Genomic DNA, 12,690 nt, shown 5'->3' on the forward strand with positions numbered 1-12,690 from the left:
CACGAAATAAGTTGCCGCCTCCTCCGCTTTCTTTCTCTTCTTGCTCCGTCACCACACCCACTCCACTCTTTCTCACCATCTGTCTATAACAACTCAATGTCTTCCTCTCTCGAACAGCTCAAGGCCTCCGGCACCGTCGTCGTCTCTGACTCGGGCGACTTCGAGTCGATCGCCAAGTACAAGCCCCAGGATGCCACCACCAACCCGTCGCTGATCTTCGCCGCGGCCAAGAAGCCCGAGTATGCCTCGCTCATCAACGCCGCTGTCGCCTACGGCAAGGCGCATGGCTCGACTGTCGAGGAGCAGGCCTCTGAGGCACTTGACCAGCTCTTGGTTGAATTTGGTCGCGAGATTCTCAAGATTGTGCCCGGCCGGGTGTCGACCGAGGTTGACGCCCGTCTGTCGTTCGACAAGGAGGCGACTATCGCCAAGGCGCTCAAGATCATTGACCTCTACAAGGCTCAGGGCATTGACAAGGATCGTGTTCTTATTAAGATCGCCTCGACTTATGAGGGTATCCAGGCCGCGCGAGTGCTCGAGTCCAAGTACGGCATCCACACCAACTTGACCTTGCTCTTCTCGTTTGTGCAGGCCGTTGCCTGTGCCGAGGCTGGCTGCACCCTCATCTCGCCTTTTGTCGGTCGTATTATGGACTGGTACAAGGCCGCGACCGGAAAGACCTACTCCGGCGCTGAGGACCCTGGTGTCAAGTCTGTGCAAAGCATCTTCAACTACTACAAGAAGTACGGCTACAAGACCATTGTCATGGGTGCCTCTTTCCGCAACACCAGTGAAATCACCGAGCTTGCTGGTGTCGACTTTTTGACAATCTCGCCTAACTTGCTCGAGGAGCTCTACAACTCGACTGAGTCTGTGCCCAAGAAGCTCGATGCCGAGGCGGCTGCTGCCCTTGATATCGCAAAGAAGTCGTACATTGACGACGAGCCTGCTTTCCGTTATGACTTTAACGAGGACCAGATGGCCACCGAGAAGCTTTCGTAAGTGGCGATTTTTGTTTTCTCTTTTTTTTTTTGTTTGAGATGATTTCTATTGAGCGATCGCTAACGATATTACATAATAGTGACGGAATAAGAAAGTTTGCCGCCGATACTCTTCTCCTTCTCGACGTCATCAAGGCAAAGATCACTGCTTAAGTCTTGTCAACCAGATGTGACTTTTTTTTTGATGATAGCGATTCTGTGAATTGCTGACTTGGAAATGGAAATTTAAATGTGAAATTACATATCCAAAATGAATTAGTAAAAAGAATTGGGAATTATAATGTATTTAAATTCATATATAGTGTGCAACGAAAAAAAAGGAGAACCTTAGTGTCTATCGTTAAGTCTATAACAGTTACCAGATTGAGAAATTATTTGTAAACCCATATCTCTTCAAACAACTATATACATCAATCGATAATCCTTCGAACATGAATAGGAAAAGACATTAGTGAGCACGGGTCTAATCACATAAACCTTATCCCCACTAAAACATAGCAGTGTTTATGCGAAATACCCAGTCTTGTTCTCTTTCTTCCTTATGAATATGCGGTATTTGTCTATATAGATCTTTCTGTGTTGAATCAATCAATTACCTAATATGAAATAGTAGAAGACTAGTTCCTGTCCACCATTATGCGATATAGATTTTTGCCGAGCTGAAGTTGGCGATACCAAATAAGTAGTGTTTGAGTAGTAACTAATAAAAAAAAACAAGCTATGCCTTCTCGTCCAGACATATACACATATATTCTACGTAAATATGTTCTCTCTTTCTTCATTCATTTGCTGATATCAAGCAGGTTCTTATTCATTCTCACTATGGATGAAAGGAGGCTTGCGTGCGGCGCGGTGGCGCCGATGACGTGTGATATCATTATGCATAAGCCGTAATAGGAACTTCTACTCTTTGCAGCATCTTTTATTGGGATATTAGAACCAGACTAGCAAGATAAACAGAAATATAAAATAAGCAAAAAAAAGAAAGAGTCAGTATCTGCATTAATAAGAGATTTCGGCAGCTGCGGTGTTGGAACTGTACGCATGCGACGTAGACGATCACTCTCACTCTCACCCAAACCTCAAACCTTGCTGACCGCTCCTTTTCTTCTCTCGTTCTCTTTTCTCTCACTCGGATCTTGCTTCTCTCCTGTATATCGTACTACTCTAAATGGTCTTTTATCATACCTTTACTTGGTATTAATCTTTTTCACTCACGTGCTTGACGCTTTTCTCGTTCTAACGAACCTGCTAGGCCTGCTGATCCGCCCGCAAACGAAGTCTACGTCACCGGATCATTTGATAACTGGTCGAGATCTGCTCCGCTAGTTAAAGAGCTTGACGGGTCCTGGTCTGTCTCTATTCCTCTTCCTAGCGAGAAAACTGTTTATAAAGTACTCTATCTTTGCTCTTTCTCTGCCCTCAATAAGAATAGGTTGTGTTAACATCTGGTTTACAGTTTGTGGTTGACAATCAGTGGCTTGTGGATCCGAATTCAAAGATCGAGCGCGATTCGTCAGGACAAGAAAATAACGTTATTGAAGACTCTGATATCGCAGCTCTATCTTCCTCGAATTCAGCCGCCGTCATCCCAGAATCTGCGATCCCGATGTCGACAAAACCAGCTACAGAGCAGCCGCCAACAGACGGAACAATGACTGAAGACGAGGTAGTCTCTCTTGATTCGCATGGTCAGCCAGAGGTAAAGAAACAGATTAGCGGATTGGCAAAGCCGCCACCGCTTGATATACCCCCTGAAACTAAACTGACGGCGTTACAGCAAAATCCGCATATCAAGTCCACATCGTATGACGAGCATGTCGGTGCTTTGAATGCGGCTCCGGGAATTGCTATTCCTGCCAATGCAGAGCAAATCCCTGAATTGCAGCAGCCTACAAAAGCACCTGAACCGGCTCAGTCAACTCAACAGCAGCAGGAAGGTGTGGGTGCGTTTCATGCGACCCCAGGAATTGCGCTGCCGAATAATCCGCAGATGGCAGCTGCCTTTAAGGCAGAGCCTGCTGCTAATACTAATGCCTATACGGGTAACGGTGATGCGAGTACGACGTCGCCTGCGCCGAAGGGAAAGGAATCGAAACCAAAGTCTTCATTCTTTGATAAAGTGCGCAAACTCTTTTGAATTCTATTTCTTACTATTCTTTTTATTGTTATTTTATTGTCTTGCTTTTTGCTGCTTTGATTGGGCGGTGAGTTGGAAATTTGTTATGTGCTCTGGTTATTTACTCTAGCATGTTTATATATATGTGTAAGTGTGTGTGTAACCGGTCTAATTTTAATAAAGTTGCTTTATACAAATGTATGAAACTTCATTCTGACTTTTTTTTTGTTCAAGGAGTCTAAAGTGGTTGACGACGAAAATATTCAGCAGCATGGCACTGATCAGGATACTTCATTTTCGACATCATCATCATTTGAGATAAGAACCGTTAAAGTAAGTGTTTCTGAAGAAATTATCTCTAAAGAAATTGTCTCTGACCAGAGAGTTGATGAGACGAGTGGAGGTGGTGTTAGAGGGGCTTTGGTGGTTGGAATGTTTGTATTTGCTGTTTTGGCTGTGTTGTATCGCTATGCTTGATTTAGTCTTGCCTTTTCTTTTCTTTCATATTTCCTTTTTTTCAAATCTATTGCTTGTGGGTTTCCAGTGAGAAGCATGACTGCTTTTTTGAGATGAGTTTGTTTGTCCTCATATACATGGCTGTCTGATTAACAGTGCAACGCGCGAAACAAACTTCCTGAATGGGCAGTAAATGCAGTTTTATGCATTCTACAGCTCTTAATTACTTATCGTAAATGATTTATAATTGATTAATATTAAAAACAACTCAATATTACAGACAACTCAATTTCAATAGAGCAATGATGTTACAAAAAAAAAAAAATACGATTCGTTATAACCACGAGAAACAGCCAACAAAAATAAAATATAAAAACGCCTACACGTATACTGAACGCAATGCTCCCAATCGCTATTATTTTCTCATTCTTTTTGACTTTGTTTTATGTTTTTTTTCCTCTCTGAAAAAAAAAAAAGAAAAGTAATTAATTGACGCAAACAGGGTCAGCTCCAGAAGCGATATTGCACTGATGCATCAAACGATGACCTTCAGGACCAAACTGTCCAGTAACAGAATGCCAAACGCCTCGGTTGAAGAAAATTACTAAATCACCTTTTTGCCAATCGTGAAGGTAGATTCTTTCCTTTGTCAACTGCTGCTTCATTAAGCCGTGAATAGTCTCTCTAGCTTGAGCAAGTTCTTGAGTACCCTTTGCGGTCTCGAGTTTCCAGATGCAGCAGCCGTGGACTTGCAAGTGATGGCGACCGGTGACGGGGTTTGTCCAGACTAATGGCAGACGCTTGATTTTTGAATCTTCCCATTCTGGAAGTTCTTCGAGTGGAGTCTCGAGGTTCTCAGACACCATGGTGAAGCCGTCTGAGGTTGCGCGAGCAGGCGAGATGAAGATGTACGGGTGCGGAGCGTAGACAACGGTAGTCGTCAGAGCGAATTGCTTTTCTTCGTCAGAGAGAGCGTCAAATGCATCGGCACCGGAAATAAATGCAGTAGCAGCAACGTCAGACTCAATGGTTTCGCCGGATCCGCCGTCAAGTTTGATCTTTTGGCGTTCACCACTGGGACAATCAATGCCAAGCAAAGTAGTGACAACAGGTGGCGCAAGTTCATAAAGTGCCGAATCGATGTGCCAGCGGTAGAAACGCGTGTATCCATCAGCCATTTCCTGTTCCGACAAGGGTTCCTTGTGGAAAGACATGTGCGTAGGATGGCGCAGTTCAAGCGACTCGGCACCTTCGTGCCCGTCAGCGCGACCCTGGCCTAGTATCTGCACCTGAGGCTGCTTGGGCACCGACGAGCCATCGCGACGAAGCACGGACTTTTGGTGTCGGAATTCTTTGGTGTGACCATATGCGCCTTCGCAGGTGGGATCAAAGCGCTTCGTGAGAAGGTACTGCGATGTGGGGTCGAGGTCAGCGAGGCCCGGAAGGACAACGACGAGATGCTCGTGGACTGCGCGGTAGAGACTGGCAAAATCTTCCTCGTTGAGATCCTTGGGGTCGCGCGCGTAGGAAGGGAGGATGATGCGGGCGCCGAAGGAGCGGCCGGGAAGGGGCTCGACGCGGAGGGTGTCGGCCGTAGTTTGAGTGATGGTAGCGGTAGTAGACATTGTGAGAAGACTGCTGATGTGTCGATGGGGCTACAAGAAGTGGAGGAGGCACGACTATATATGTATAGTTCATTATCTACTATCTCAAATTAGGATGCGGAGTCGAGCTGTCTCAGCCGACCCGCGCCCGAAGCCACGCTCCGAAAAGCCGTAGTGCGGGTTAGGGTAAGATTATGATGGCAGCCCGCGGAGTTGTGCGGAAGGCAGAGAAGCAAGATAAGACAATTTTTTGGTGAATAGAGTGGATAATAGTAGTAAGACGAGAGCTTAGGATGCTGCTGGCAGTCCGAGAACTTCTATATTGTATATCCAGCGATTGCAGCAAATGCAGCGACTGCGGAGACATACGGATTAGATGGCAAAAGTGACTACACCTTATCTTACTATTTCATAGAGTAAGAATCTCTAATCGCTTATGTCACACACTTCCCTCTCGCTACTCTCCAAATTTTCATCATCTATCTCTCTCGATAAACACCCGAAATTACAGAGTTACAAACTCTAGTCTCTGCAAAGTCAAAGCCAGAGCTGACCCGTGGCGCTGTCAGTGCGCCGCCGCAGTCGTCACGGCGTCGCACTTGCCCGACGACGCCGACGATGCTCAGAATTTCCTACGTCTATTCCGTTTTCGGTATACGGTAAACACATGTTTGCGATTCCTTCCGCCGGTCGCCTTCCTCTTCCATGCGCTCTTCTCTCTTGAATCGTCTTGGGTCAGTCTTTTTATCTCTGACCGAGCACCCGTGCCTCTGAGTCAAATGAAATACTCTAATTCTTGATGGCATGCCTCTCGCCGTGCGGCTCTCGTCTCATTTGCTGCCTGCAGATTCTATTCTTTCGCTTTTTATTGTTTACTATCTGCGCTAGCTTGGTGTTTTATTTTCTCTTAGTTGGATCATGTGTATAGGGCCATTTCTTGTTGTCTGGTCTCGGGTATGTCCGGATGTGGACTTTTTGCGGCCAAAGCTCAGTTCTTTTTACATCTTGGCTATCATTATCTACACTTGATACTGCCCTCTTGCCTTTCAATTCTCATAGGCAACCTGTTATATTATCTCGTCTCCTGCGAATTCAGATCAAAAAAAGCTACTTGATATCACCAGAGCCTCAGCTTTAGCTTTTCTGAATATTTTACAGTGCTTTGGAGTTACTTTGCACTTAGTTTCCCTAGCGTATCCCTGAACAGTTTATTCCTCTACATTCTACAACCTTGCTGGTTTGAGAGTCTATGCGTAATTGTCATTCTTACACACACGTCCACCACACTCTTTTCCATGCGAGAGTTCAGTATCGGAATCTATTCACAAAAATCTACTTAAACTCAATGATGATGATGATGATGATATATTCACCGACGCCAATACCGAAAAAAAGATTAGTTTACACGTGATTGAGGAGCACCATTTATATTGGCATTAAGCTTCACTTAAATTGTTAAATGCCTTGGTGGCTTAGTTGGTTAAAGCGTGAGTCTCATAATCTCAAGGTCGTGGGTTCGACTCCCACCCGGGGCACTAAATTTTTTTGCTTTATCAGATGAATGCGTGATATGTTCATTTCAAGCATTAGAAGAATGACTTTTTTCAACGTTGTAGAGGCGCTGGAGGTAGATTAGTTTGGTGCCACTCGAGTCTTAGAAAAGTCGAGGAAAATTCAAGATCTCCCAACAAGGAGAGCGGTCATACTTTAAATTTGTCTAAACTCTTCTCTTTCTTCTATTCGCTTATAATTATTACCATTGTGTAATATTTGATTTGCTCATTTTGCACGAAACATATATTATGGAAGATATTCATGATCCATCTGTTGGTCGGTATAGATCGGACGTGCTGCAGCCTTCATTGTCTGGTAGTAGTCGGTTAGTTGAACTGCGGCAGCAGCGACGCGCGCTGGAAGATGAGCTAGATGCCTTGATTTCTGTATTGGAATCGGTATGTACTGTCTGAGACTATTCAATAAGAAGATTTGGGACTGACTTTATGAGTTATATGAAGCACCATGTTGATATGAGTACGCCGCTACTTACTGCAGATGGGTTTCCTAGAGATGATATCGATGTCGCACAAGGTATCTCGCCAACATTACTCTTTAAAAGTAAATTGTCTTGACTGATAGCTTTTTTTTTGTGTCACTTAGTTCGAATCACTCGGACGCGAGTAATTCGTCTCCGCAACGATCTTAAAGATTTAATGAAGCAAATGGAGGCGGCATTACATGACCATCACGCCAGCCTACGCGATGCGATTTCTTCATCAGCATCAGGGGAATTATCTTCATCAATGAGATTAGCAGCGATGCCCGATGCCGAAGGTATTGCCTTTGCGACTGTTAATTCAGTAGAGGATGGAAGTCCTGCTCATGAGGCCGTATGTCTAACCTTGTTTCTTTCTATGTGTTTTGTCCTTTGGGAACCATTTGGCTCATGAAAGTTTTCTTTAATTTAGGGACTGTCCAGGGGAGATAAGATTATAAAATTTGGCGATGTGCATGCTGAGAATCATCAGCGTTTATCAAGGATATCGACAGTCGTTGAACAAAACCAAAACGTAAATCTCTTCTCGACTCTGATCATCTACCGGATCTGAATGCTAACATGCTATTTTTTAAATTTTATAGAGACCGATTGATATATGTTTAATTAGAGATATAAACGGAGCTAATGCTCGCGCGCAGATAAATATTCAATTGACGCCCCGATCAGGGTGGGGTGGTCGTGGATCTTTAGGATGCCATATTGTCCCGTTATAAGCAATATTGACTACAGCAAGGCCATTATATTGAAGTGTTATCGGTCGCATTTGCGCGAGAAAAGGGTTATAGTAGATTTGCTTTTGTTCAAATATGCATTTGAAAAGAATACCTTTGTGGATTCGGTGAACTTTTTAAAGTGTCTAGTTCAGTCTATTTTGAGAGTTCTCGTAGTTTCCCGACAGGTGCACACTCTCAAACCCCCCTCTTCATTAGTATAGGCAGCTAAAAATGATTTAGAACTTAGGATCTGTAAAGAGACGAGGGGACTGCTGAGTGGAAGTAGAATAGATTTCAAAGGAAAGGCTAGGGTTTGCGGCAGCAGAATCTCTCCATTCGCCTCCGAGCTTCGACTTTGAGACCACGTTCACTGCAACACATCCTGCATCAATTGCTTCTTTCTTGTCTTTCTCGCTTTTTGCTTTCGCGTTTAATTTTTTATTTCTCTAATACAACTAGTAATGAAATTCTCGTCTCGTGTCATTCTTGGACTTTTCGGCGTTGCCGCTCTGGCTACTTCCTCCGTGAAGGCGCAGGAGTACGACGAGGAAGGCGAGGAAGTTATTGCGCCCAACTTCTCGCTCGAGACTGTTTTCGTTGATAGCACCAGCCCTTTGAACCCAATCATTCTTAACACGGTGAAGACTAATGTTGAGATTTCAATTACCAATGAGGAGAATACCGAGGCTATTGTGCAGGTTGCTGGTGGTGCGCTTTTTGAAGTTGGCAAGGACTTGCCGCTCGAGAATGTATGTTTTTCTAAGCTCAGTTTCTATTGGCGTTGTAGCTCTCGATCAATTTCATGAGTCATAATGTTGATGGATAAAATCCTCCGAGGATATCGACTTTGACTAATTGTTGCTATTTGTATTAGATCACTGCTACTCGTGTGGGTCCCATCCAAATTCCTCCGCACGACAAAGTTGCTGTTCCTTACAGCTTCGTGATTGATCGTGAACCAAAGGATTATCTCCTTAGAATTGGCCTGTTGATTGAATACGAAGGCCAGCTTGTTCAGTACCTGAGTTACAATTCCACCGTCTCTGTCGAGGACCCGCCACTCTCGTTCTTTGATCCTGCACTGTGAGTTTTCTGTCGTATTTACTATTACGAATTTCCTTATGCTGATAATCTAGTCTCTTTCTGTACGTTATTATTGCTGTATGCCTCGGCGTTGCCGGATACTTTGCATTCTACTCGTACATTCAACCCAAGTATTTCCCCAAGAAGAAAGCTAGCGCAAAGAAGCGTGTCGCGGCATCGTCTACCGCCAGCGCTAGTTCAACCTCGGCTGAATCTACTAGCGTTAACGCAAAGGGATACGACGAGAGCTGGATCCCTGAGCATCATTTGCGGACCAAGAGTCCTAAGCCGCGTGCTGTCAAGAAGACCGGAAAGAAGGCTGCAAAATAAATTACAAACTTCCGGAGAAGAGTTGAAAAAAAAAACAGGGGATGACAATTAGAGACGTTTAGAGACTGTTGTTTCTGTTTGACAAGAGTATTGAGAATGCATAAAGAAAAGACATAGCTAGGGAAAGTATAGGAGAGAGAATCGGCTTTTTTTTTCTGTATGGAAATCATTGCTATTTATGTTAGGGTTGCGTTTTTTTTTCTCTTTTTTTGTTTATTTTTTTCTTTCTTTTGTATCTTGAAACAAATTATGTATATTTATTTTGCTAAGAAAGCTGTGAATGTGTGTACGAGTCTTGTAATGAGCATCTTTTCCTTTCCTTTGATAGTCAAGCTGTAGTCATTGTTAAGTACGAGATATATTGAGTATATTTCTTTAGTAATGATAATGATAATGATATAAGATACTACTCTATTGCTGAATAGAAGTAAAGAAAATAAATGTTGGAGCTCTGCTGAATAGTGGAATTTCTCAATTGATGAAGAACAATATGGAGAATTGATATAGTCCACTTGTCCCTGTTTCAGTAACTAGTGACACAAAAGCTATCTAATTTTTCGTACGACTATACGTGTTATCAATTCTGTTTTCTGGGTACTACGCTTGGTGATTGCGTTCTCTGGTGTTTATCGTTGTTATTGCTAATGAATAGTTATTGAAATAGTTATAATTTGATTAATTTCACTGTTGCTCCTCAACGAATATCAAACAATCTGACTCTTTTTTAACCAACATTTGATACATGCAAAATTGCATCATTCATATATATATGATATTTATTCAAAAAGTTACCAACTAAAAAAATGTTGCATGTGTCTAGTAGAATATTTAAACTTTAAATTGCTGTACTGGGAGAAAAAATGCAACTGTTCTTGAGAAACGAACAAAGATATTTTGAATCGAATCTGGCTGTACCTCATATGACACCTTCTATCAATATCGAAAAGAGACCAAGTCACTATCTTTTATAATAATGGCGAAAACAAAAGCAGACGATGGACTTCTTAATAAAAAGAAACGGACGCATTCTAAAGAAGAAGAAGAATCAAAACCAACAAGACACACGACAGAAGACACACCGGTTCCCAACCAGGGTGATATATCTGAATCCACCCCGCGCAAAAAACCAAAAAGAGAAAAACAAAAAGATAAGAGCTCGCAACAAAAGGTAAACAAAGCACCGCCTACTCCAGACGAGCTATATGCGGAATACCAGAAATATCTGGACGCATACGCGAATAATCGTTCGAGTTGGAAGTTCTCGAAGCCAAAACAGAACTGGGTTGTACGGCATTTATTTACGGTTATACCAGAGTCTTGGTATGACAACGTGATTGTGTATGTCGAGGGGTTGCCTGTCGGCGGTGTAAGGGAGCGGGTAGTTGCCGAGGCAAGGAAAGTTGTGGCAACTCGGAAGAATAAAGAAAGTGAAATAGAAGAGAATGAAAACGAGAAGAGCGAAAAAAGTAAAGAGAACGAGAAGGAAGTTTATGATGAAATGAAGATTGAGTGGGCAAACAGAATTTTGGTGGCATTAACTGGTGAAGAAGACGACGACGACGAATCAAGCAGCAGCAGCAGCAGCAGCAGTGACGACGACGACTCCGGAAGTGAGTCTGATTCATCGACATCATCTTCAACTTCTAGTTCTTCAGGATCATCTTCTGGTTCGTCGTCGTCAGAATCAGAGTCTAATAATGGGAGTTCGACTGATGAGAGCTCTACTGATAATTCATCAAATAGCTCATCAGAAGACACTTCCGACAGCTCATCAGACGATACTGACTCTGACTCTGATTAGCATCTGTAAATTTAAATATACACATTGTACAGTAGATAGATATAGCATAAGCCACAAGTCAATACAAGTCAAATATACGCTTTAACGGCGTTCTCGCTCATTACGCGTAAGCGCGTCGTTTACATTTTTTGACGCGAACCCACAAAACCCTCGTAAATGTCAGCGATTATTCTGCGCAGCCATCCCCAAAAAGCATCCGAAAGAGGCCACCTTCGCATTCCTCGGTCGACCACTAAATCTCTTGCGTATTTCCCTGTCGTTCTCGTGGGTGTGTCTGAGTTCTATTTTACGATGAACGTCCGTTTTCAAAATATTCAGGTATTTGCCGGTTTCTTTTATATTTGGTAAGAAAGTTATGTACTAATTTGTATTTGATGTAGGTTCAGCAGTTTGTCGAGCGGTTCAAGGTCTGTCTCCACCTCTTTAAGAAATTTACTTTACAAATATACTAACAATTCTATTTAGACTGACTCGACACTCTTGCGTTCTCGCATGGGCACTATTCGTCCTGTCGGCGAGTTCTTTGACTTTAAGCGCATCTCAAAGCCAAGGCACATGAACGAGGTGCAAAGCCGCGTGTCGTATAATCTCACTTATTTCTCGGCAAATTACCTTATTGTATTTGCCATGCTGTCTGTATACAGCTTACTTACGAATATGCTGTTGCTCTTTGTTTTGGTGTGTTTTAGTTTTGAAATGGATTAGAGGTTTGTGGCTGAATTGTTGACATCGAGTAGATTTTTGTGTCGATTGGTTTATACGGTATCAACTATTTGAAAGGAGAAGATTTGAATTTGGGTGGGTTACTTCGGTTTGATGTGCGCAAGTATCAGACTGACTTTGTAATTTAGGATTCACGCGTCTAAATACGTCTCAGCTCTACGCTGGTCTCCTCATTATCGGTAAGCTATAAACCTTCGTTACACGCTGATACATCAATATTGACCCTTAGACAGCTCTCCCTCTTGGATTCCTAGCTTCTCCATTCTCTACAATTCTCTGGCTACTAGGCGCCGCTGGCGTAACAATCATCGGCCACGCAGCAATGCTCGACAAGCCTATCGATTCTGCTTTTTCCGAATCAGCCGTCTAGACCGGGGAGCTGTAGTTGCTAGCGCAGGTTCTTCTTCTTATCATGGTGAAGAGCCTGTCGTAGCTGGGTCTAGGCGGGTACGGAGTGCGGGAGAAAGTGGTGCAAGCAATGGGAAGTTAAGGCGGGGTAAGAAAAGAGTTGGTAGCAGTGGACAGCAAGAGAATAGCGACGGGTATATTAGTACTACTACTAGTACTTCTAGATCGGTTCGTCGAGGATGGTTCAATAGGTTTCGCAGCTCAAGTTCAGGAAGTGAGTCAAGTGATCGTGGCGAGTCATCAACATACTACGTCTCTCGAGAACAGATCATTCCTCAGCAATCGTCACGGTCGTCGTCGTCATCACCAACTTCTTCCAGAAATAAACAAAAGATATTAACGGACGAACAAGGAAATCGGTATATTTTACAATCTCCCTCGTCGTCTCCAGAGTCT

At 43.3% G+C, this 12,690-nt stretch overlaps 7 protein-coding genes across 7 annotated transcripts; 6 read left to right on the forward strand and 1 right to left on the reverse strand.

The window, feature by feature from the left end:
- Positions 1-3: 3 nt before the first annotated feature.
- On the forward strand, positions 4-1,487 carry V2V93DRAFT_365071 (Transaldolase, enzyme in the non-oxidative pentose phosphate pathway). The gene is made up of 2 exons (XM_066908990.1): positions 4-998; positions 1,082-1,487. Exons 1-2 carry the CDS (start codon positions 97-99, stop codon positions 1,152-1,154), a joined length of 975 nt encoding a protein of 324 aa, XP_066767262.1. The 5' UTR covers positions 4-96; the 3' UTR covers positions 1,155-1,487.
- A 547-nt stretch (positions 1,488-2,034) lies between these two features.
- V2V93DRAFT_147603 (immunoglobulin E-set) lies at positions 2,035-3,254 on the forward strand. Its single transcript, XM_066906864.1, has 4 exons — positions 2,035-2,198; positions 2,257-2,395; positions 2,461-2,703; positions 2,782-3,254. Exons 1-4 carry the CDS (start codon positions 2,173-2,175, stop codon positions 3,139-3,141), a joined length of 768 nt encoding a protein of 255 aa, XP_066767263.1. The 5' UTR covers positions 2,035-2,172; the 3' UTR covers positions 3,142-3,254.
- Positions 3,255-3,813: 559 nt separating this feature from the next.
- V2V93DRAFT_365080 (uncharacterized protein) lies at positions 3,814-5,276 on the reverse strand. Its single transcript, XM_066908991.1, has one exon. It carries the CDS (start codon positions 5,199-5,201, stop codon positions 4,062-4,064), a length of 1,140 nt encoding a protein of 379 aa, XP_066767264.1. The 5' UTR covers positions 5,202-5,276; the 3' UTR covers positions 3,814-4,061.
- A 1,373-nt stretch (positions 5,277-6,649) lies between these two features.
- Positions 6,650-8,324, forward strand: V2V93DRAFT_365083 (uncharacterized protein). Its single transcript, XM_066908992.1, has 5 exons — positions 6,650-7,132; positions 7,196-7,268; positions 7,338-7,567; positions 7,646-7,747; positions 7,818-8,324. The coding sequence occupies exons 1-5, from the start codon at positions 6,983-6,985 to the stop codon at positions 7,947-7,949; spliced, it is 687 nt and encodes a 228-aa protein (XP_066767265.1). The 5' UTR covers positions 6,650-6,982; the 3' UTR covers positions 7,950-8,324.
- Positions 8,325-8,419: 95 nt separating this feature from the next.
- On the forward strand, positions 8,420-9,347 carry V2V93DRAFT_318415 (uncharacterized protein; the record flags this gene model as incomplete). The annotated part of the gene is made up of 3 exons (XM_066907253.1): positions 8,420-8,698; positions 8,824-9,032; positions 9,086-9,347. Coding segments are annotated over 3 exons (750 nt in total), but the record flags the coding sequence as incomplete, so codon positions are not given.
- Positions 9,348-10,335: 988 nt separating this feature from the next.
- On the forward strand, positions 10,336-11,163 carry V2V93DRAFT_378495 (uncharacterized protein; the record flags this gene model as incomplete). Its single annotated transcript, XM_066911959.1, has 1 exon — positions 10,336-11,163. The coding sequence occupies one exon, from the start codon at positions 10,336-10,338 to the stop codon at positions 11,161-11,163; it is 828 nt and encodes a 275-aa protein (XP_066767267.1).
- Positions 11,164-11,362: 199 nt separating this feature from the next.
- On the forward strand, positions 11,363-12,570 carry V2V93DRAFT_148086 (prenylated rab acceptor PRA1). Its single transcript, XM_066906865.1, has 5 exons — positions 11,363-11,570; positions 11,629-11,841; positions 11,901-11,961; positions 12,015-12,065; positions 12,120-12,570. The coding sequence occupies exons 2-5, from the start codon at positions 11,656-11,658 to the stop codon at positions 12,254-12,256; spliced, it is 435 nt and encodes a 144-aa protein (XP_066767268.1). The 5' UTR covers positions 11,363-11,570; positions 11,629-11,655; the 3' UTR covers positions 12,257-12,570.
- Positions 12,571-12,690: the final 120 nt, after the last annotated feature.

This window comes from Kockiozyma suomiensis, assembly GCF_038497685.1.
Source record: "Kockiozyma suomiensis strain NRRL Y-17356 unplaced genomic scaffold V2V93scaffold_3, whole genome shotgun sequence".
Taxonomy (NCBI): Eukaryota; Fungi; Ascomycota; class Lipomycetes; order Lipomycetales; family Lipomycetaceae; genus Kockiozyma; species Kockiozyma suomiensis.

Coding starts and splice junctions, on each gene's coding strand:
- V2V93DRAFT_148086 (XM_066906865.1), top strand. CDS start 11,656: ATGGGCACTATTCGTCCTGTCGGCGAGTTCTTTGACTTTAAGCGCATC. Junction 11,842..11,900: donor TGCTGTTGCTCTTTGTTTTG/GTGTGTTTTAGT, acceptor GACATCGAGTAG/ATTTTTGTGTCGATTGGTTT. Junction 11,962..12,014: donor AGGAGAAGATTTGAATTTGG/GTGGGTTACTTC, acceptor TTTGTAATTTAG/GATTCACGCGTCTAAATACG.
- V2V93DRAFT_365083 (XM_066908992.1), top strand. CDS start 6,983: ATGGAAGATATTCATGATCCATCTGTTGGTCGGTATAGATCGGACGTG. Junction 7,133..7,195: donor TGATTTCTGTATTGGAATCG/GTATGTACTGTC, acceptor AGTTATATGAAG/CACCATGTTGATATGAGTAC. Junction 7,269..7,337: donor TGATATCGATGTCGCACAAG/GTATCTCGCCAA, acceptor TGTGTCACTTAG/TTCGAATCACTCGGACGCGA.
- V2V93DRAFT_365080 (XM_066908991.1), bottom strand. CDS start 5,201: ATGTCTACTACCGCTACCATCACTCAAACTACGGCCGACACCCTCCGC.
- V2V93DRAFT_147603 (XM_066906864.1), top strand. CDS start 2,173: ATGGTCTTTTATCATACCTTTACTTG. Junction 2,199..2,256: donor TTTTATCATACCTTTACTTG/GTATTAATCTTT, acceptor CGAACCTGCTAG/GCCTGCTGATCCGCCCGCAA. Junction 2,396..2,460: donor GCGAGAAAACTGTTTATAAA/GTACTCTATCTT, acceptor TCTGGTTTACAG/TTTGTGGTTGACAATCAGTG.
- V2V93DRAFT_365071 (XM_066908990.1), top strand. CDS start 97: ATGTCTTCCTCTCTCGAACAGCTCAAGGCCTCCGGCACCGTCGTCGTC. Junction 999..1,081: donor ATGGCCACCGAGAAGCTTTC/GTAAGTGGCGAT, acceptor ATTACATAATAG/TGACGGAATAAGAAAGTTTG.